We start from the raw sequence: 24590 nt of genomic DNA on the forward strand, positions 1-24590 counted from the left end.
TAGTTATTAGTATAAAAGTCAGGGTGGTAGGTATATTTGGACAGAGGAAGACTATGATTAGGGTGGGCTACACACAGGGGCTCCTGGGGTGGCTAGCAAAGTTCTTTTTTTTTTTTGTCCTAGATGATGGTTACAAGGGTATTTGCCTTATAATTCCCTCAGCTATAAAAAAAATTAAGTTGTTGAAGGAAAGCACATTCTTGGGGCACCTGGAGAAATGTGAATATGAACTGTACATTAGGTAATGAATGTTCATTTAAACAATGAAATGTTAATTCTCCTCGGTACAATAATACTATGATTATATAAGACAAGTTCTTTAGAAATACATGCTGAAAATGCAATGATATCTACAATTAACTCTTAAATGGTTCAGAAAAATAAAATACAAGTGTGTGTGAGCACCCACGCATGTATAAAAAGATAAAGCAAATGTAGCAAAGTATTAATTGGTGAATCTAAGTGAAGGCATAGTCATTGTACTCTTGGAGCAACTTTCTGTAGTTTTGAGATTTTTTTTTTCAAAATAAAAATTGGGGGATAAAGTAAAACCACACACATGTGCATGCACGCATGCACAAATGATTTTAAAGCCAGCTGACTGGCAAAAATGGAAACAACCACTTTGGAAGCCTCCTTGGCACTATCTAGTAAAACTGATGTGCAGGCCCCATGAATCAGGAATCCCAGCCTTGAAAAACTCTTAATAAACCATGACACATGCACAAAAATGCTCCCAGGTGTGTGTGCAACAATAATATAATGAAAACTGCCAATGGCATGGGCATTTTCCCACAAAGATACACGAGTATTCTACAGCAGTGAAAATGAGTAAACTACAACCATACATAACCAATAAACATAATGTTAAGGGAACAAAAGTTATAAAATAATACGCATGGAAAGACTTCCTCTAGATAAACTCTATGTATTGATTTGCTTTTTTAAAGCTAGGTATCTTTTTTTTTTTTTTGAAAGATTTTATTTATTTATTTTAAGAGAGAGGGAGGGCGAGGGAGAAAGAGAGGGAGAGAAACATCAATGTGTGGTTGCCTCTCGCGCACTTAACTGGGGACCTGGCACGCAACCCAGGCATGTGCCCTGACTGGGAATTGAAGCAGTGACCTTTTGCTTCGTAGGTCAGCACTCAATCCAATGAGCCACACCAGCCAGGGCACATTTGTTTTTGATATATATTTATATTATAAAAGCAAGCTCAACTATGGTCTATTCTATTCTAATATTCTATTATATTCTGTAACACTGTAGCTGAGCCTGTCTTTTATACTTGTTTTTGATATATATTTATATTATAAAAGACAAGCTCAACTACAGTGTTTTAGAATATGCATGTATGTGGTTAAACTAAGAAAAGTTTAAAGAGAAACAAGGGAATGAAAAACAAGAATCTGGGGGCATGGAGGAGCCCATGGAGAACTTAAAAGACATAGTAATTTCCCATTTTTAAAGGTAGATGGGTGATTGCTACATGTGTGGTCGTTATACTGTTTGATTTTAAACTGTATATATATAGTTGATCCTTGAACACGGGTTTGAACTGAGTGGGTCCACTTACATATGATTTTTTTCAATAAATTCCTATACTATTGGGATCAGAGGATGGGCATGTGTGGATGTGCAGGCCGACTGTAAGTCTTGATCTATGCCATTTCCAATAGAAGACTTGAACATCCACAGGTTTCCGTGTCCTTGGGGGGTCCTGGAACCAATCTCCCACAGATACCAAAGGGCAACTAAGTTTGTGGTAAGTCAAAAGTTATACATGATTTGACTATGTGGGGGGTTGGCGCCCCTAATCCGTGTTGTGCAAGGGTCAACTGTACATTATATGTTCTTTTATCTCACAGAAAAACAAACCTTAGACCACCTTATGATGACAGTATTTCTGGATACACTCATCTTTGCTTCACGGTTCTGACAAGAGTTCACTGTAGCTGAAGCACATAAATTCCTCTTAACTGACCAATGATTAAACTGAAAGGCAACCTCGTCCAAACTTTATTGGTACAGGACTCAGTGCAACACTTAGCATTTCTAAAAGGGAAAAGGGATGTGGCAGAGTAGAAAAATGCCCCAAACTCATTTAAGGTCTTTGAGAGTAATACAACTCCATGGGAAACAATAAAATTGAGAATTGAGCCATCATTCATACCACTTAAAATTCCTGGGCCTTCTTTTAAACAGAGTATCTACAAATTTCTTTGTTTGCAAAGCTAAATCATGTATATCTGTTACACCATTATAATATAAATAATTATGAATTAAATTGCATCTAATAGAGATTGATCACTGAAGCCTGACTAGAAAACCATTCTTTTTTTTTTTTTTAATCTGGAATGCTTCATGAATTTGCATGTCATCCTTGTGCAGGGGCCATGCTAATCTTCTCTGTATTGTTCCAATTTTAGTATATGTGCCGCCGAAGCGAGCACAGAAAACCATTCTTCAGACAGGCTAAGAAACAAACAAAAATCGCCTTCATAAAGTGTCTCTCGATTTCTTCAAAGAGATCGTTCCTGAGCCCTAAACGATTCCGGTTTCAGGGTAGATTAAACCTTTGTTCTCATTAATAAAACAAACAAACAAAAAATCACAGAAACTCACAAAACCAAATGAGGAGGGCAGGGCAGGGGAATCAATAAACAAACAACGGCATTTCACTACGAATTCCTGAAATCTAAGAATATCAAATCTTGAATTAATAGAGCCATCTGCTAGCTTTCATTTAAAACTTGTGCTAAATGTTTAGGTAGTCAACATTGATTTTATTACCTTCTATTGAGAACAGACAAGAAAAATATGCTTTGAGGGTAAACAAATGAAAGGACACTGAGTTCTTCAGGACTCTGACAAGGGTAAGGGCTTGGGAGAGGAGAGAAGAATGCAGAGCAACCATGAGCTAATTAGACATCTTTATTACCTTATTCCCCAAACGCATGCAAATAAATGTGAGTAGCTTTAAAACCTAACGTTTTCGAATTATCATAAAATGCTGTTTAACTTGCATTCCAACCAGAGTCCCACTGCTTGTGCACTGGGCTGAATCAGAGCAGAGAAAACTATTTCCGAGCGAGAGGCTCCGGGGGGACCCCGCTTGGCTTTGGTGTGCATGTGTCTGCCTGACAACACAGGGAACACTCAGGACTAAGGCCGAGTTTCACTTTCCACACGTCTTTTGAGGGCTGTGTATAGCTTCCCTGACATTAGTGTTTTCTTTTCCACAGAAAACTCAGTGTGGACTTAAGGAATTCTTTATAACAGGAAAGGAAGCTTCCAAAGAAAATATCAGAAATGAAAGTAAAACAATGAGTGTTTACTCTTTAAAATGGATTGCCAAAGGGCACTTGATATTAATACAGAACTTCCTCCTCAAGAATTAGTTTAAATAGGCTCAATAGAGACTAATGCCTTTAGAAACTATCAGTGCAAAAAATCAGTCCAGATATCAATAGGAGATTACTTATGCATACAATGAAGAGGACTTATAATTTATTCTCTAATATTACTTCCAAATTCCAGCTCCAAATTCTGGATTTTAATTTTGAGAGAGTTATTTATATTTTTTAAAGAGCATTTTGATTTGAGATGGCAGGAGTGTAAATCAACTTCTTTAAGTTCACAATGTAGAAGGTATGTTAATGTAAGGATTCTAATTCTTCCTTAGTGAGTTGTGTCTCTAAGTGCTCAGAGGAGACATGATGCCTTGTTCTGTACTCATTCTTCCTTATCAGGGAAAGAGAGAAAATGCCAGCAAACACAAACAACATCCAATCAACTATGCAACTGTGAGAAGAGATAAAAGGGGACACCCCCTTACAGTCAGTCACACAACCTCCTCCCCCTGCCTCTGGTCCCTCAGTCAGCACAGAGAATCTGGCCTGTAGCTGAGATACAGTATTGCTAAAGGAAAGAACAGGCACTTATGATAAGTGAAATAGCAAGAGTAGTCTTGGTTATCTGCCTTTTGCCTAGAAGCATAGTTATGTTCCCTTTGCCTCCAGTTTTGATAAAACTTTCATATAATATGCTATACTTTTGAGCAAATTGTAACGGCAGTACAGTGGCACTTAGGATCTCAGACTGCTGTGGAATGCATCTGATGGGTACTATTTACTCAGCCCTGCTGATATTAAGCAAAAGTATGGGAGACCTGCTGCCCCTCCACTAAGGGTTACCAGAGAATCTGAGAGAGCGGTGTAACAAATAAACAGAACAGACAAGACTGAGCAACAGGGTTATCAAGAATTTTACAGAATCCTGGGGAAACCACATATTTAAACCAAAGGGAAGATAATGAAAAAGATTTCTCACCTTTTGAAAGTTCTCCTTCCACAAATCTTCTATGACTATGTATCCTCGTAAACCCCAGTCATATAATTTCTCCCCACTGACCTTGAAATAAAACATAAAAGATCCATTGCTAGTCCATACATGACTGGTAAGGAAGAGAATTTTCCTTTTTCCAATATAACTCTATTGGAGCATATGACAACTATAGACGTCTTGGATAATATACATTAAAAACTGTGCAACATAAGTAAATAAAAATAATAAGAATAGAATAAGAAGAAAAAGTTTGATTATGTACAGTTATCATTTAAAATAATCTGCTCTCAATCATGTATATATTCCAAAGTTTCACAGTTTCGAGGAAAAAAATATAGGAGATCACTGCTGACGTGGGAAATTCCTAAAACTCTGCCTACCACATCTAGCACATAATGGCCAACCAAGTCACATTTTTTACCAAGCTGAAAATCATTCATTGTAGGAGCTTAGGTAAAAAAACTGGTGAACCCAATTAAGATGTTCTCAGCTTTCCCAGGTCCCCCAAAACATAAAGTCTTTGAGTTTCCATAGGGATTTTGCCTCCTAATCAGAAATCTTTTCTACAACATCCTGAGGTCCCAGAGTCAGGGAATATTTGGGGGTAGGAGGTTCACAACCTTAAAAAAGTACTTGTCCACCTTTGGCTAGCTAGCTTTAATGGCTGGAAACTTCTTTTGGTAAGTACTGAGCTTTCTTTTAAAAAAAATGCTTCCAGTAATTTGCATTAATTGGTCCTAGTTATAACCAAAGATGTTGATTACTCTTCCACATGACGGTACTTCAAATTTCTGAAAAGCTATTATTCCTCTTCCTAATTTTTATAATAATTTCTCCATACATAGCATTTTAGTTTATAAAGCACATTCACATGAATTATCTCTATTATATAATAACCCTGTGCAGTAAGTAGGCAAAGATGATAAGGAAATATTCAGAGACCAAGTGACTTGTCTAAGGTCATGGTGCTAGTAAATCCACTGGTCATTGCAACATGCTGGGTTCTTACAAGTTATATTCTTCCAGTTGTTCCAAATGTTCTTAGAATATGGTATGACATGATTCTTGGACCCACCGGGAGACATTTTGAGCATTTACCTCATATACGGTACTGTTTTTTTGCTGTTAGAAATTTCTGAGAGGAAAATAACATTCACTGTCATTTTAATGGTTTTCTTACAGTACCTTTATCCAAACACCACTGAACAGAAAATAGAATGTATGCAATTAAGAGGCTTGTCCAAAGTCAGAGTAGTCATTAAAAACACACAAACACAAAAATTTAAACTGTTAAATAGGAACCAAATGACATCAGAAAATCTTTTTCAATCACTGAAGTCTGTTTTGTTTTATTCTGGCAAAATACATTTAACATAAAATGTACCATTGTAACCATTTTTAGGCGTACAATTCAGTGACATTAAAGAAATTCATTCACAATGTTATGCAACCATCACCAGTATCCATTTCTGAAAGTTTTTTTATTATCCCAAACAGATCACTAATGTTTGATACCCAGTGAAAATAAAGTTAATTATTTTGCTCTGGCTTACCCTAGGTATAAAATAAAAGGCCAAACTCCTTCCCATTGACTTTAAAAATACATTACAACTCCGATTTGCATCCTATTACCTTGGTTGTGAACCCAAAAGAGCGTTTCCAACATATGCTAGGGCATATAAGATTTAGAAAAGACTTCTACTCAGGGGGCAGCCACCTATGCTTCTTGGCCAGGAGCCATGCCCACACTATCCATTTACTATTTAAGTCATAACAGACTAACATAATGGTAGATGACTTTTATGACCTAGAGCAAGCAGAATGATCCCCCGTTCCTGAGCTGGGGCTGCAACAGGCAGAGGAACATTAACTATCTGCTTCCAGGACTGCTGTGAACAATGTCAAGCCCATGCTAAAGAGATCTTACTGGCAACTGTCTCCAAAGCCATCCATTTCCCACAGCTGGAGCCAATGGACTCCCACCTACAACTGTAGCATGATCCAGGAATCTAGACTCAATCCTATCATGAGGACTCCAGGGAGCTCAGTGTCATGTCGGTCTGGCTTAGAGTCCTCAGAGGCCAATTCTGGTGACGGCACAGCTGCTCCTCCTAGGACTGGGTCTCCGTGTGATATGGCAGTTCTGTTCTGGCAACTGGTCCCTGCCCCCATAAGCTGTCCAGGAACTGAAAACCTAGAGCCTGCTTTGCTCTTGCCAGTTTTCCAAGAAACTCTGTGTCTAGAGTCCCACCAAGTCCAAATGCCACTGCCCTGAAGGAATCTAGTCTACATCAGTGGTTTTCAAATGTTGGAGGCATTGAAATCCTCTGGCGCACTCACTAAAACAGACGGGAACCCTAACTCTCAGTGTCTGGGTCAGTAGGTCTGGGCTGGGGCCTGATAATTTTCACTTCTTTTTTAAACTCGAAAAAAATTGTTTTTGCTATTTATTTTATCCAAGAGAATGTGTTTCCCTATCACAAAAATATGATAACCCCACCACCAACAGTAGCAAAGTCTGTACAGTTACACTGATGAGGGAGTGTTCACTGGGTATTCCTGTGCCCCAAAGGTCCTAAAGGAGGAAAAGAGTAAAAGAAAAAAATCCTCAAAACAAATCCAAAACCCATGATGACTTTCGGGACAGACATGACATGGGTAGTTTCTGTCTTCTTTCATTCTTAGCTGCAAGTGTATTTCAGCAGGATCAAGTACAATTTAACTTAAGTAAACCCTTCATATCAACTCCAGCACCTTAACTATACCCAAACTGTTAGCGGCAATCAGCACAGGGGACTCCTATTTTCAAAAAGACACCTCAGAAAACAGTTAAGATGGATGAGGAAATAACCTCACTTGGCTGCCTTTTAATAACCCAGAACCCTTCATCAGCAGAGACAGTAAACAAAGCAGCAAGGAAAGTGGTACCTGCAATTGCTGGTTTTAAAGCCTGTATGGAGGGAGACGATCAAACTCAGTCAGCTGTCCTAAGCCGGACAGAGACCTCCATGTTTATGTATGGTCACTGCAATTTGTAGACAAATACATTTTTCATTTGTCCACATGGTTAGTTCCTGCAGGTTCCATGAGGATTTGCATTTCTAACAAGTTCCCAAAAGATTCTGATACTAGTGGTCCAGGGACCATACTTTGAGACCTGCTGGTCCAGCTGTTATGGCCTGAATTATGCCCCCTGCCAAATTCACATGGTAAAGCCTTAACCCACAATGTGACTCTATTTAGATAGGGCCTTTTAAGATTAAATGAGGTTATAAAGGGAGGGTCTCTAATCCAATATGACTGGTGTCACTGTACGATGAGGACAAGACACCAGGGATGTGTGCACACAATGAAAAGGCATGTGAAGACACAGTGGGAAGGCGGCCATCTGCAGGCCAAGGAGAGAGGCCTCAAGAGAAACCAACTTCGCTGACACCTTGATCTTAGACTTCCACTCTCCAGAACTGAGAAAATAAATTTCTGTTATTTAAGCCCCACAGTCTACGGTGTTTTGTTATGGCAGCTCGAGCTGGCTAAGACATCAGCTTTAGCCATGTTGCCTGCCACCGTGTTTTACCCGCCAGGATGCTCCCAGCAGAGGGGACTGTGCTCCCTGAAGGGCCCAGCAAGGAAAGCCAGGCCAGCTCCAGGGCCACAGACAAGGCATGGAGGGTCGAGCATAGGCCTGTGCCTGCAACTCAAGGAAGGCAGGTTGTGACCCAGATATGCCTGAACTGAGAATGACCCATAACTATCAACTTTAGAATTTGAGTCTCTACACATCCATGTCAACATGCACAAAAAAAGGTATCTTAAGTTTTCTTTAATACTCAAATTAGTGTGCATTCTCAGACCACCGAAATGATTAGGAGGGCCAGAATTGAGGTACATTGTGAAGAAAAACATTTAAATTTGCTTTACTCATTTATATTTGCAAACAAATTTTAGTCTGTTATAAAAGCTGTAAAATAAAATTAAATTAAAATAAAGAAGTAAACTCATACATACATAAGCAAGAATAAGGGACATCTTAACTTACTTGGTCTACCTTACCTGGAAAAATACGATGGCTTGTTGTGGGTAATAAAGAGAGGCAGCTATTCCCATGAAACAAGGGGGATACACCAGCTTCTTTATTTTTGAACCTATTAAATAAAAGGTTGTGGACACTGTTAGATGATTCTGTCTTAACCATCTTAATTTGCCTGTATATCCAACAGTAAATAAGACTTCTTTGGGCCCTGGCTGGTGTAGCTCAGTGGATTGAGCACAGGCTCGTAAACTAAGTGGTTGCTGGTTTGGTTCCCAGTCAGGGCACATACCTGGGTTGCAGGACAGGTCCCCAGTTGGGGGAATGTACTGGGCAACCACACACTGATGTTTCTCTCCCTCTCTTCCTCCTTCCCTTCCCCTCTCTCTAAAGAATAAATAAATAAAACCTCAAAAAAAAAAGGACTTCTAGAGGGCCCTGGCCAGGTAGCTCAGTTGGTTAGTGTCATTCCAATACGCCAAGGTGTGGGTTTGATCCCTGGTTGGGGCTCATACTCCTAGACTGACAGAATGTACTTAGTAACATCAAACATATCAAAAAGAACCACCGCATTTTCATAGCTTCAGTGAGACACAATTCACCTGTTTAAAATGTACAATTCAATGGCTTTTACTGTATTCACAGAGGTGTGCAACCGTCACCACAATCAATTTTAGAATAATTTCATCAGTCCCAAAAGAAACCCCACATCCATTAGCAGTCACCCCCAAATCCTCCATCACCCCCAGCCCTAGGGAGACACTAATCTACTTTCTATCTCTAAGTATTTGCCCACTTGGACATTTCATATAAATGGAATGATATGACATGTGGTCCTTGCAACTGGCTTCTTTCATCAGCATAATGTTTAAGAGAACCACCATTTCTAAGGAAATAGAAAAAAGATTGTTATGGAAAAAACACACACATTCTTTTGATTTTTAAGGTTTATGTTTTTTTTATAGTAAGCTGGCTTCCTATTTACATAATGAACACAAATATTCCTCTCTTCTCCTTTCTAATACTCCATGATAATAATAGTACAATAATAAAATACAGATGATAAACCCGCAACAAAGAGAAAATATGTGGAAGGGCCACTGGAGGGGCAATGTTCAGAAAATGGAAAGTGGCCCTGGCTGGTGTGGCTCAGGGCACTGAGTACCAGCCCGCAAGCTGAAGGGTTACTGGTTCGACTCCTGGTCAGGCCACATGCCTGGTTTGCGGACCAAGTCCTGGTTGGGGCCATGCGAGAGGCAACTGATCACTGTATCTCTCATACATTCATGTTTCTGTTCCTCTCTTTCTCCCTTCCTTCCTCTCTCTAAAAGTAAATAAATAAAATCCTTAATAAAAATATAAAATGGAGAGTGGACAGAAGCAAGAGGACACACAGCCTTGGAAGTCCTAAGGAGGGGCTATAGTGGAGGAGGGAACAGAATGTCCCAGCAGCCCAGAGATGGGGGTCCCTGTGAAGGGGGGACAGGGCAACCAGGGATCAAGACAGGGTTATAAATGCAAGTCCTGTGCATGGACCAGCTGGCCTTCTCCGTCCCCCACCCCATCCCAGAGCAAAACTGCCTATGGCCAGGCATCTCCCCAGGCAAAAATTTTAAAAGTAGATAGGGTATTTCTAGAGAAATGCCATGGATTTTCTGTTGAGAACCAAGATAACTGGTGTGTGCGCGCATACATGTAAGTGCATGAGAGTAAAGCCTTCCTCACTCGGGCACTGAGGGTAGGTACCGCCCATATTAAAGTCACTCTCCATTCAGCTCACCCTGAGGTAGAACCTGCCTGCCAGCAAGCCCCATCTATACACAAAAAGTTCTTGCTGGCATTTCAATCGCTTTCTCCTTAAACATGATGTACAACCAAGGATCACTATTTATTTGAGGAAAGCCAACAATATAAGACAAGATTGAGATAAGCAAGAAGGAAAAAAATGGAACCTATTGGAAATAGAAGTTTAAAACAAAACTAAACCTGTAATTAAGTATCACTGAATAAATTAAAGAAGCTGCTACATTAAAAGAAAAAAAGAGTTATAAGAAAAAGAACATTCAGAGAACAAAAAAGAGGTCTTGGAAATGACTGAGTAAAAAAATCAAAAGGAATAAAATAAAATAATCAGGAAAATATAAGAGACATATAGGGTCAGTTTAAATAGCTTAATCGCTAATACGAGTTCAGGAAGGAAAAAGATGAGGGTAAATTTTCAAAGAAATACAGGATAGACATCTTCCTACAGCTGAAGGCTGCAAGCCACCAAAATGCCCAACCAGGAAACAAGCAACTATATATAGTCACAGCACCATGGAAATTCAGAGCACTGGAGATTAAGAGAAGATCCTCAAAGCTTCCAGGAAAAATAAATGAATCACTTCAAAAGGATCAAACTTCCAGACTGGCTGCTGACTCTCACATCTGCAACTCTGGATGCTAGAACACACGGCCTTCAAAGTCTTGATGGAAAACAAACTATACACCCAACCAAACTATCCTATGGTATGAGGACAGAAAGTAATTTTTGGAAAGTTTACCTCCTACATAGGCTTTTTTGAGAGTGACTTAAGCATGTAGTTGAACAGCATGGCAGAGCAAAACAAGGACATGATGACACAGAACTGGAAAAGGGGGCCAAATCCAAGGAAGAGTGAGGCAGTGTCTCCAGACAACAGCTGTGTGGAGTCTCAGTCCAGACTGAGAGGGTGTGCAGCCCTGGGAAGGGGGAACTGAGCAGGATGGAGAGCTGGGAGAAACCTGAAAACGCGGTTAGGAAAACAGGTAGGTAGAGGGTAAAACAGGAAAATACACTTGAAATGGACTTGCATTAGAAACAGTCTCCACTGAGAGACACAGTTTGTACACGGGATACATAAAGATGTATGTATCCCATGTGCAATGGGATGGTATTAACACTTATACAGAATAATGTATAAGTGTTGTTTAACTTTAAATAAATAAACCCCCAAAGATGGAATGGGTATTGCAGAAGAGAATACAAATATTATTAATGTAGACTCTTTTTTTAAAGATTTTATTTATTTATTTTTAGAGAAGGAAGGGAGGGAGAGAGAGAGAGAGAGAGAAACATCAATGTGTGGTTGCTGGGGGTCATGGCCTGCAACCCAGGCATGTACCCTGACTGGGAATCGAACCTGCGACACTTTGGTTTCGCAGCCCGCGCTCAATCCACTGAGCTACGCCAGCCAGGTTAATGTACACTCTTAATATATTAATGTTTCTCTCTCTGCCCCATTGCCTTGATTTAAAAGACATAATCACTCCAAAGGAGAAAAGCCTGTTGCTCCCCCTGGGATCCCACCTGTACACTTGAGGCTTTAAGCACCTGGGCAGTTCACACAGGCGAGGACCAAGTGAAGGGCAGCAAACCTGCCAACCTGCTACTTTCCATTCCCCTAGGGAAAGCTGATAAGCAGCAGCTCTTGGGTCTTCAGCTCCTACTGGTTCACACAATGAGCTGGGAACCCCAGAATTTTAGGAAGGAAGTGCAACCTCCACTTCCGCCATCTCCATGCCCATACCTCCCAAGAAGCCAGGAATCTGAGCTGTAGCTATCAGCATTGCCAAAGGGGAACCCCTGGCTGCCAGTGCTTGGGGGAGACACCAAGAAGCAACAATAGTAAGTGACAACCACCTGCCCCACAAGTGGCCTGGTTGGGCTCATTTCCTCTGACTGATCATCCACTCCCCTCTCTTACCAGAGAGATGCCACTTGTCACTCATCCCCATCAACTGAGGCAGACTACCTCAGCAGATATGCTCCAGAAACCCAATCATATGGTCTAACAAACCTTCTTCTGGGTATATACGCCAAAGAAATGAAATCTTTCTCAAAGAGTTATCTGTATTCCCAGTTCATTGCAGCATTATTCACAATAGCCAAGACATGGAAACAACCTAAGTGTCCAACGAAGGATGAATTGATAAAGAAATTGTTGTGTCTATATACAATGGAAGGTTATTCAGCCTTAAAAAAGGACACCCTGCCATTTGCAACAACATGGGTGAACCTGGAGGGCACTGTGCTAAGTGAAATAATCCAGACACAGAAAGAAAAAAAACCTGCATGATCTCACTGATGTGTAGGATCTTTAAAAATCAGCCCTGGCTGGCGTAGCTCAGTGGATTGAGCGTGGGCTGTGAACCAAAGTGTCACAGGTTTGATTCCCAGTCGGGATACATGCCTGGGTTGCAGGCCATGACCCCCAGCAACTGCACATTAATGTTTCTCTCTCTCTCTCTCTCTCTTTCTCCCTCCATTCCCTCTCTAAAAATAAATAAATAAAATCTTTTAAAAAATCAAGCACATAGATAATCAAATACATGAGTATTAGGGTGGTTACTAGGGGCAGAGAGGTGGGAAAATGGTCAGATGTTATGTAGGATGAATGAGTCCAGAGATCTAATGTATAGCAAGGCCCCTACAGTTCATATTATTGAATCCTGGAAATTTACTAAGAGATTTTGTGTACTCTCATCACATACACACATACAAAAAGGTAATTATGGGAGAAGATGTGTCAATTAGTACCCAAGATTCCAATACCTTGGCCTTGGGACTCTCCTACATTCCAAACACTAGTTAAATAAGACTGGAATGCTTTGCTGGACAGCTTTACAGGAAAGAGGAGAGTTTGTTCAACTATTTCGCAAGTTGATTAGTAAAAATAAACTCTCAATGTAATGCTTATATAGATGGGAAGAGGACACAGAAACTCCAACAAGAGTTCATTCCACAGGCTGCAGGAGTGGCACCAGTACACACGTCTCTACCAATTCTGACGTAACAATTAAGGCGTGTATTAGCAAAGGTTTTTAAAACTGCAAGGCTGGATGCCAGACTAGTCTCCATAGTTATCTTTTATGGGGGGTCTGATTACAGGGTTCATAAACTTTCTATTTTGGGAATTTTTGTAAAGTCTGAATTTCACAATCAGTGAAACTTCAAGTAGTTCATAACGAATTCACTCGTTATAATGAAGTTTACCATCCTTTGTTTCCTATGTTTTACAATCCAGCAGTGCAGTGTAGTAATATTTTTAAGTTGGCATTTGTTAGCTTTCAATTTGTTTTAAAAATTTTATATCCTCAATGACTGAAGCTACGACACATCAAAAGATCAATACAATCTCTATAAAATCAGTGTTCTATTTACTGTAATTAAGAGCCTGATCTTAACAGTGAAGCATTTGAAAACAGTGTCTCAGGTATGACAGACTTTGGTTAACAAAGGTTCCCTCTTTCTGTACCAAACAGCAACAGTAATTTGATCAAGTAAATGTTCATATAAAGGATAACTAATATCTTTTTTCAACCAAGAGTATATAATTTCTTTCATTTCATTTTTTTTAACAATTTCTATATATGCTTAAAATCAAGTATACTGGAGAAAAAAACATATCAATGGATCCAACTCATTGTTCTAAAAACTAGTAAATGAAAACAAAGAACCGAATATATATCTTCTCTCTCCCTTATGAACTGGCTTTTAAAAAAACAAAACTGTACCTACCTCTGGCGAAAAGGAGTCCAACAATGCCAGCAAACCCAATAACACCAAGTCTTGGAAAAAATCCAGGAGGTGCATTTTGGAGATATTCATAGCTGTCTACAATAGAATCAGACAAGGAAACAGTTCCATAAATTGCTCATTAAAGACACAAAACAAATCTTAAAGTCTAACTAGTACTTGCAGTATCAAATGCTTTTCAAATAATGTATTCTTGGCTTTTGGCTAACATGCTTCTTTTCAACACATTCTTTGTACGTGATAAACATGATTTACTATTCACATAGCAAGTATCCAATTTCCAAACACTTTTTGTCTGACATCCTACTGACAGTACAGTAATGTTAGATTACCTTCATATTCCTAAAGGCTACCGGCGTGAATCAACTATTCACACAGGGAAAAATACAAATACAGGGATCCCTTGCTATCCAAACTCCTGTTATCCCAACACAGAAACACAAAACACAGGCAGGCCTTGGAGATACTGAGGGTTTGGTTTCAGACCACCACAATACAGCGAGTCACATGAATTTTTTGATTTCCCAGTGCATATAGAAGTTATGTTTCTGCTGTGGTGCAGTCTATTAAGTGTGCATTATGTCTAAAAGAGCAATGTAGATACCTTAAGTAAAACGTATTTTATTGCTAAAAAACGCTAACCACCATCTGAGCCTGTTGGAAAATTTGGTGCTGACAGACCTGTTCAGTGCAGGGTTGCCACAAAACTCCAACTTGTAAAAAAATTTTTTTTCAATAAAGCAAAGCACAAAAAAATGAGGTATGCCTGAATATTTGGATAAATCTATCGCTCTCAGAAGCGTTGCTGCCTGTTCTCTGATGCTCAGCAACCAAATACATTAAACTCAAGGAAAAAATTATTTTTTGTCATCTGAGCTCATTATTCAAACCCAAGAACAGAATAAATTTGGATAATGAAGGGAACTTGTAGCACAAATGTATGTGAGGAAATAGTCACTGTTGGTAGTGGTAAAATAAATAAAAATACAAGCAACACGTAAGCCTCTCCGCCATGACTGAACATGCCTTATACCTCATTCGCATGATCACACATCTCCTCTCCACTGAGCCAATCCCCCCAAATAACAGCCAGTTTAAGCCCCAATTCCTCAGAAAAGCTTTTCCTATGCTCATCAGCTCATAGCTCTCTTCCTCCTCTAAAGTCCCATCATATTTATTCTCTGTACCATAATTGGGTATCTACTCCTATAGCAGCACCTTGTTTCATTAAGCAGGGGTGTGTTTTATGTCTCCACAAGGAGAATATACACTCCTTAATGATGCACTGCCTAGACTTCTATGCTGCTTTCCTCGGTGGTAACAGTGGATGTTCATTCAACAGGTCATTAATTAAAAGTACTACTAGGAGTTAATGAATACTGAGTGAATTAACAAATGGTTTTTAGCTAGATCATGACTTAAAAAGCCTCATATCTCTTCCTCAACCCCATCTTCAATGGTCTGCTTCCAGTTCCCGGCATATGCAACACTGAGTTGTATATCCAAGCCTTGGTGGTGCCGTGCCCTCTGTGTGGCCACCTTTGTTTCTTCAGTATTTATCTCAGAAATCTCCCCCCGACTGTTCCCATCTTCCCAGTCTCTATTAAACTAGTCTTCTCCCTCTGTACCTTTGAGAGTGGTCTGTGATTATCTCTGTGTTTGTGCTAATATTGAATAATTTATAATACACAGCAGTGGTTGGGACCACTGTCGTAATCAGCCTCAATCTTCAATGCTTGTCATTATAACTTACGTGGAACTGAAGTAATTGTAATACTCAGTAATTCTCTCTCCCAGATAATACCAGACACATGTCAATTTTCCTTTTCCTGGGTTCTTTGAGAAATGTGGTAATCATTTTAAATATTACTATCGGGCTTGTGTTGTTGGTATTAATTCCTGACTGGCCTTTCACTTACTTTGCCTTTAACCTTAATTTTCTATCTTCTATGCTGGCTGGTGTGACTCAGTGGACTGAGCGCCAGCCTGTGAACCAAAGGGTCACCAGTTCGATTCCCAGTCAGGGCACATGCCTGGGTTGTGGGCCAGGTCCCCATTTGGGGGCATGCAAGGGGCAATGGATATCTCTCACACATATATGCTTCTCTCCCTCTCTTTCCCCCTCCCTTCCCCTCTCTCTAAAAATAAAAATAAATAAAATCTTCTAAAAATAATTTTTTTAAAGATATTAGTTATTAACATACACGAATAATTTAAAGAACCAGTAGGCTATTAATATGTCTGTCTTCAAACAAAAAATGTCTTTATCTGGTAGTTTCAGGGCTATCAGCTCATCAATACCCTATGATAATCTTTGCAAAGAAATAAACTATACTCCTTTTATTTTCTTCCGTCATGGAAGCAAACACTTATAAAAATAAGAGTTTAATTTGTTGAGATGCCCAATAAAGGGCATGAAATATGTTAGTACTTCCTGGTGAGATTAGTCAACACATACACTATGAATGAGTCTATGTGATAAGTGATTATGAAAAACAATCAAGGACAATAAAAACCAATGAAGGCAGCTTTCTTGAGCAAGCCAGCGCCTTTCCCCGCCCCCTCTTTCCCCAGGGCAAGTCTCATAGTATGAGTCTGTGTCTGCTGTTGTCTTTCTGTCTGTCCCCCCTCCCTCCCTCCATCCACACACACCTTTCTGCTCCTCCTTCCCCCAGGTGCTTTCTCTCTGCCATTCTTTTTCCTAAACTCCAAGGGCCCTTCTTTTGCCCGTCTCTCCTTTCCTGAGCCCACAGAGCTCAGCTGGCTCACCTTTGCTACCTGTGACTTTCTAAATAGACTTTCTCTTATAAATTGAACAAATAAAGAATAAAAACCAATGAAAGATGTAAAAACACTACTAACTGTGCAACAAGGCCTTTCCTAGGCATACCAACCCAGTTCCTCCCTACCTTTAAATTTCTATAAAATATATTAAGAGCTGTGCATAAGAGCTCTCCTGATTCTGAAAAACTATTGATGAGTTAGTGTAGGTTAGCATGAGTTAGGGGCCTTGTACCTAGAATAAATTTAAAGGAAAAAATACAGGAAATCTGTACTTGCTAGCCCAACAATCCTAATGATGTTGAAGAGACTTACCTGAGTATTTTGGGGTACTAACCCTCTGAAATATGATGAAAATAACAGATCACCTTTCCAGAAAAAAATCTATATAGTTCTAAAATTCTGCATACAATTTTAAGGAATTCACAACTCTCCTTGAAACCCATCCATGGAACCCGTTAAAGAGTCCAATGTAAATGAAGAAACTGATTTTACATCATTAAAAACCAACTTACCTAACCCCCACTGAACCAAACTTTGCATCTTGGGCTCAGTTTGGGAGTATATTTCCTAAAAAGGTGAAAAGAAAATGAATGAGTAGGATTTGCTGATTAAAAAGTAACAGTAAATGTATTTGTCTTTACTTAATAAATTATGTTATTAACACTTTTTGAACAAAGATTTACTGTCGATCTGGACTTTTTGTGTTTTTATTATCTTTTGTAATTTCCCCTTCACCACAAATTGCTCAGCAGAATGGCTTATGACTGCCACAGGAAGCAAAGATTTCAAGTGGAGTGGTTTCAACAACCCAGCCTCTTCATTTGCTATTAACATACAAGAGAATGGACAAAATCCGTCCCTTGATAATTAAAGCAGCAATCCTTTCCCTGTGAAATCTGTCTTTCATGTTAAGTCTAATTCCTGATTTGCCATGACTTTAGAGCCTATATCTAAAGAACTGCCCATCTGAAGAAAGAATGACTAGCTTTAATGGGACAAAAGAAGTCTATATCTAAGTTTGGAAAGACACTTATCCTAGTCCTAAAGCAAGTGAAATATTAACATTCTCTTAACAACAACAACAATAAAAAAGCTTTACACATGAATGTCAGATGATCCTAAAGAAAACAAAGAACTAGCTAGAAGCTATGCACCTTCAAGAAGTCTACAGTGAAGATACGAAAAGAGATGTATGGGTATCAGAAGGCATCAGAACCAGTTGCCACTTGGAAAAGGATTTTTAAATATAATTTAGCTCAAGTCAAAACAAATGATCCTAACACTGTTAAATGAGCCTAAATAAGATATGTTAAATTTGGAAGAGGACATAAAAACATAAAATGACGACCCTGGCTGGTGTGGCTCAGTGGATTGAGTGCTGGTGTGAGAACCAAAGGGTCACTGGTTCCATTCCCAGTCAGAGCACATCCCTGGGCTGTGGGCCAGGTCACCAGTGGGGAGCGTGCGGGAGGCAAAGACATATTAATGTTTCTCTCCCTCTTTTTCTCCCTTCTTTTCCCTCTCTCTAAAAATAAATAAACTCTTTTAAAAAACACAAAATAACTGAATATCACTTCATTGAAATTCACTATTGATTTTTGCTGCCCATAAAAAAAAAAAAAGAGCCCTGGCTGCTGTGGCTCAGTGGACTGAGTGCCGGCCTGTGAACCAAAGGATTGCCAGTTCGATTCCCAGTCAGGGCACATGCTTATGTTGTGGACCAGGTCCTCAGTGGGGGTGCACAAGAGACAACCACACACTGATGTTTCTCTCCCTCTCTTTCTCCCTCCGTTCCCTTCTCTAAAAATAAATAAAATCTTTTTTAAAAAAGAAAGAAGAAAAGAAAAGCTATGGATCAATGTCTAGAGTGACTGCCCACTTCTTTTTGCTGCATAATCTTTTTACTATAAAGAAAAATTAAATTAGGTCTTGAAGAAATGGAACAGAAATTGTTGGCCTGAAAAACAAGCCAAGAATTAAAAATATTTCTATTCATGAAGACTTTATTCTATAGAAAAATGAAACCATCATAACAAAAAGAAGTATTTAAAAGTACTCCAAATAAATGTGTTGATAACCATTATATCATCTAGAGAGGTATTTTGCTGCACTGAGGACTGTGCACAGATGAAAAAGTAAAAAACAAAAAGCAACCTTAGGCTGAAAGCTAAAGAGACAAAATACTTTCATAACCAAACAGAGAGAGAGAAACAACAATAGTCACGCCTACATGATACAAAAATGTTTGCCAACCTTATCTTTTTTCTAAGATTTTATTTATTTATTTTTAGAGAGAGGGGAAAGGAAGGAGAAAGAGAGGGAGGGAAACATCAATGTGTGGCTGCCTCTCGTATGGCCCCTACCAAGGACCTGGCCCACAACTCAGGCATGTGCCCTGAGTGGGAATCAAACCAGTGCCATGCTAGTTTGCAGACCTGCACTCAATCCAATGAGGAACACCAACCAGGCCTGCTGACCTTATCCTAACCACTAAGCATATGGTTTAAAAATCTTCTAGAACAGCCATGTCTGGTGTGGCTCAGTGGATTGAGTGACAGCCTGTGAACTGAAAGGTTACTGACTTGTTTGATACCTAGTCAGGGCACATGCCTGGGTTGCAGGCCAGGACTCCAGGTGGGCATGTGTGAGACGCAAGTGATTGATGTTTCTCTCCCTTTCTACCTCCCTTCCCCTCTCTCTAGAAATAAATAACATCTTTTTAAAAAATATTTTATTTATTTATTTTTAGAGAGGGAAGGGAGGGAGAAAGAAAGAGAGAGAAACATCAATGTGAGGTTGCTGGGGGCCATGGCCTGCAACCCAGGCATGTATCCTGACTGGGAATCGAACCTGTCACACTTTGGTTCACAGCCCGCGCTCAATTCACTGAGCTACGCCAGCCAGGGCCAAGAAATAAATACCATCTTTAAAAAAATCTTCTAGAACAAGCGGATAAAGTCTAAGTGTTTTACAATACAATGTAGTCTTCAGGTATTTCATAACTCAATAATATGGCTATAATATTTATGTATAATAGCATAATTTATATTGTTGATAGAGCCTATGCTTACTATTTTCTTTCTAAGTTGGTTCAGCAGTGACATAAAGTAAAAATTTTTAAATAAGTTCTGGATGAAAATTGAGTTTGTAAGTCTCAAGCAAAGTAAATGTAAACCATGTCACACACACACACATCTACATACTTTTTACTAATTTTCATCAGTTTTCAAAACCAAGATCAAGTACAGCAAATACATGTATCATGGCGCAAGGAAGCATTCTGCAGATTGTAAACTTCGGTTTCAGATGTTAAAAATGACAGAAATGCCTTCCTGAAACACAAAGGCTGATCTAAAACCTGAGTAGTGACAGAAGCCAATCTGTATAAGCAGTTCTTGGATTACTGGGGCAAACAGTTCAGTATTCCAATATGTAATTCCATCCTTTTTTAAGTTATTTACCCTCCTATTATAGCATTCAAAATGCTCTGTAACAATTACTATCTAAAGTGGTACTGATTTGTAGAATCTCTGGCGGGTGGCAGTGGGGACAGGGGACTTCCCAATTTTGACATAAATGGTTACATTGTGTCCTTTTCCTTCCTCTAGACAATAGTGTTTTCATAGCTGTGACCAACAAGTTACTTACCAGCCCTCCACTCCCTGGTCATGGTGCTAGACCTACCCAGTGGGAGGGAAATTCTCTGTGCAGCTCTGGCAACAGGAACCACCAGGTAGCCGGGCTCTCTGCCCAACCAAGCCCCCTCAGATGGTACCATGAGCGTTTATAAGTTGGGCAGTCTTAGGTTGGGGCCCTTTATCATGCCTTTCTCTGAAAACATACAGCCGATACAGACTTCTCACTACTGACTCTAAACAGGAATGCATTCACTCCATTTTCAGAAGAGTAGTACCTGACACCGGCTGGTATATGGCTCACAATAGTGTCGGAGGTGTGAGATGCTTTCTTCAAGCTGAGTCCTTGGTTCCTCCACATATTTAGATTGACCCTCGGGAACAGAGTACAGTGAAAGCTGCATACATTAAAAAACAAAACAAAAAAATTAAAATGTCTATACAGCAATGAGATAACATAATCAATGACCACATTTGTAAGCATTGTAATACAAATGAACTGCGATTCTAGTAATTCATGAACTGCAGACACTCTAAGGGCTGTGTGCATCCTGAACCTTCTTCTTTCAGAGGATCTCTGCACCTTACTTACTACCTTTTTCTTTTAAAAAAGGCTTCCAACTTCTTTTTTTTAAAGAGTTTGTCTGTTTATTTTCAGAGAGATGGGAAGGGAGGGAGAACGAGAGGAAGAGAAACATCGATCCGTTGCCTCTCACACACCCTGAACCATGTCCTGACTAGGAATCAAACCAGTGACCTTTTGCTTTGCAGGACAATGCCCAACCCACTGAGCCATACTGGCCAGGGCACCTTATTTATTACTTAATCAATAAGGCCAAGAGGCCAAGAGGGCAAGGCTATGAGGTATTCTACCATCCACCTACCACCCGACTGGTAGCAGACAAAGCAGCTCTCCTTTATTTGTTATATATACTAAAATTTGGTATTTCCCCTTATATTTCATTTGGGAAAAGGATAATATTACTCTAAAGGGTGTGTTGGATTGGGGTTTTTTAAAAAAGCTTGAGCCCTGGCTGGTGTGGCCCAGTGAGTTGGGTGCCAGCCTGCAAACTGAAAGGTCACCAGTTTGATTCCTAGTCAGGGCATATGTCTGGGTTGTGAGCCAGGTTGATGCCCAGGAATGGGGGGTCGGGGACATGTGAGAGGTAGTCATTCGATGTCTCTCTCCCTCTCTTTCTCCCTCCCTTTCTGTCTCTCTAAAAGAAAATTAAAAAAAAAAAAGCTTGAGAGTAACTGAAGAACATGTTATGTATTTCAAATGATCAGTCTGCTGCTAACCAAACCAGGATAGCAGGTTCATTCCCCATCCAGAGAAGAAACCTTTCACAGCCACTAGTGGCTGCCTTCTTCACCCTCAAAAATGCCACTGCCCCAAGGCCTGAGAAGAAGAGAGTAAAGGGCAAAAAGATAAGCTAATTAGTTTTATGTAAACATGGTCAAGTAACCTTGCTTGCGACTGAAGGTAGACCCTTAGGTCACTTGACTCAGTCTGAACAGAAACCAAATATCCAAAGTAATCCACTGCAAGTATAGACAAAAAGACTGTGAACAATGGAAAGATGATTTCTTGTTTTGTTTCTTTAGTATCCGTTAATCATCTACTTGTGAGCCTCTAATCCGGCCAAGAAGCAGAATGAGGCCAGGTCTTTAATTTCTCAGGTAAAATGTAACATGTTTTCTTGGCTTGATAAGCAGTCTAGAGTCAGGCAGATGACTCAGAAGCAAACTGCTTGCATTCTACTGCAACACAGCGGATTCCTCACTAAAAATCTAAGAAATATCATGTACCATTAACTAAAGTGTATCTGTTGAAAAAGCCAGTCTAGGAGCTTCCCACAAAATAAACCATAAGGAAATATATCTCCTCCTATTCAATATCCTCTAAAATGTCACGTCTTCCTGATACATAATCTGTATCCTTCCTACAGTAAGTAAATCAGATGTTCAAACTATTTCACAACATGAACAGCACGTTACCTCATCAACCTTCACGGAAGTTTTGTGAGGTGAGTCCTTCTTCTGTGATGCATAGACTTTGAAGGTGAGCAGACTCAGGCTGGCCGGCCCCACGGACCTCTGAATTACCTGAAACAGAGAAGCAATCTTAAGCCTTCTTTCTCTCAATGCTACAAAATGAATGTGTACAACACGAGCACCTTCCTAACGTCGGCCACTCCTGCCCTGAGAGGGTGACTGTGCTTTTGGAGAAATAAATGTATTCCTGAAATTTCATGGAAGTCGGAAACTAAAAGCCATGTTCTCAGGGACTTAAAGTTTCAGGTCACCTTTATCTTAATTTCCCAAAGACAACAGTTTCTAAGTCTTTCTACTTAGTCTTTCAGATAAAATAAATGATATATACATACGAACATGCACCAACAACAGGGGAAGTTTTTAATGATCTCACTTAGTAATTCATTGAACAGAGTGCAGATTATTTCTGTAATTCTACTAATCAAACTTTCAGAAGCTCCCCCTTCCCATTCCCATCCAGAGCTGGTCTCCCCTGCTCTCAGTTCCCAAACTCAGTCTCTCTCTGTGCCTTGCTGTCCCTGACTGGGAGTCACTCACATCTAGTGACTTGCAGATATAAAGCTCCAGCCCAGAGCTCTCTCCTGAGCTACCAATTCAGTCACCCTACGACTGCTGGACATGTCCACTTGGACGGGACACAGGCTCCCCAGATCAAGCATGTCCAAAACCAACTCATCAGGGTCGTGTCTGTGCCTCCAAGAGCACAGTAGGCCCGATGGGTGGATGTGTGCTGTGGAATCAAGTCAGAAAGCTTTTTCTCAATAATCCCCTACATTTACACAGCTCTTGACCACCTAGCATCTTTTCCCCAGCCCTGTCCCTCTTCCTCTACTTTCTCACCCACCTAGACAACATAATCATAAACTCTGAGGTCATCCTTCACCACCACCCCCATTCTGTTGGTCATTAAATCCTCTTAATTCTGCCTATTAAATGATGGCAATTCACTCTCTCTTGCGATCCCCTCCTGTACAGTTTTCCCTTGGGCCCCCATTTCTTTCTTGGATTATTTTAGTAGCATTCTAACTGCTCACCTGGCCTCTGATGACCACACTGTGAAAGAATGATCTTTGTAAACAACCAAACCTGATTATCTTCTATCCTCATTTGAGATCCTTTGTAACTCATTACCCAGGACTTTTATGGGGGTCTAACAAGGCCTGTGAAAATCTCACCCCGACCACCTTCTCTAACCTCATCTCTTGATCATTCCGCCTTCTCCCACAAAACTTGAACTCCCTATGCTTCTCCCATGCTGTTTTCCAGCTTCATGGGTTCCCACACGCTGATTCCTCTGCCTAGAATGTTTTATACTTGCTTTGTCCTTCTGCACCACTACCTAAGAGCATAGAGATTCACTGCTTTTCTTTTCTTATGTGTCCATTTATTTATGTCTATCAAGTTCTCCCTGTCAGATTGGAAGCCCTTTCAGGATAGGGCCATGTCCTACTTTGTATTCCTAGTGCCCAGGACTGCCCAGCATATAAGAAATGCCCAAATACTGTTTATTGCCTGCCTACATGGACAGAGGGAGGTGAAAAAGAAATTACTGACTTATTCTAAGTACTTATGCATGATTTAGCATCACAGAAATCATATTGCTGAGATTTGTAGTGTCTGTGATGTGAAAGACTGAGCTATTCTGTTATATTCACAAAACATAGATAAAACATAACTAAAGTGTCCACTGAAAAGTACGGTATGCCTGGAGTCACACACACAAAAGGAAATTCCCATATTTCAGAAGCAACCAAAGAGCTAGAAGTTATTTTTAAAAAGTAGTTATTACTTTAACTGGTTTAAAAATAATTAACACACCCTGAAAGTATTACGTGTTCATCTTGGAAGGTTGTAATTTCAAAGAAATATTGCTAGACATTTCTTTTGCTTCCAGGGTAAAGGTCAGCCAGCTCCTGCTGATGCAGTCAGTATGGTCCCTCCCTGCACCCCAGGAGAGGGCCTGTTAGGCTGCCGGTATCTGGAGATGTCAGCTCATGCTCTCTGCCCTCTAGGTCTGCCCACCACCAACTAATAATACTGCTTGAACTGGGGACTTTCTACTAAGCCAGCTGGCCCCACCCTGGACTTTGTTCCTGATTCCCTTCCTCACAGGCAATAGCTGGTGCCCGGCCCTCTTCTCACTCCTCACCCAGCACCGGAGCCTCCAAGCCTTTCAGGATCA

General features: G+C 40.1%; 1 protein-coding gene and 2 non-coding genes across 3 annotated transcripts in view; all 3 read right to left on the reverse strand.

The window, feature by feature from the left end:
* APOO (apolipoprotein O) overlaps positions 1–24590 on the reverse strand; it is a 55996-nt gene that overhangs the window by 11092 nt on the left and 20314 nt on the right. The window contains exons 2-7 of the mRNA XM_028522654.2: positions 22352–22459; positions 20632–20751; positions 17231–17285; positions 13917–14012; positions 8401–8492; positions 4333–4413 (exon numbers count right to left, since the gene is read on the reverse strand). Of these exons, the coding sequence (XP_028378455.1) occupies positions 4333–4413; positions 8401–8492; positions 13917–14012; positions 17231–17285; positions 20632–20751; positions 22352–22459 (552 nt within the window). The remainder of the gene's footprint in view (positions 1–4332; positions 4414–8400; positions 8493–13916; positions 14013–17230; positions 17286–20631; positions 20752–22351; positions 22460–24590) is intronic.
* On the reverse strand, positions 2347–2453 carry LOC114505790. Its single transcript, XR_003685262.1, has one exon. It is a non-coding gene; the product is annotated as a U6 spliceosomal RNA (small nuclear RNA).
* LOC114505880 lies at positions 7297–7435 on the reverse strand. The gene has a single exon (XR_003685331.1).

This window comes from Phyllostomus discolor, chromosome X, assembly GCF_004126475.2.
Source record: "Phyllostomus discolor isolate MPI-MPIP mPhyDis1 chromosome X, mPhyDis1.pri.v3, whole genome shotgun sequence".
Classification (NCBI taxonomy): Eukaryota; Metazoa; Chordata; class Mammalia; order Chiroptera; family Phyllostomidae; genus Phyllostomus; species Phyllostomus discolor.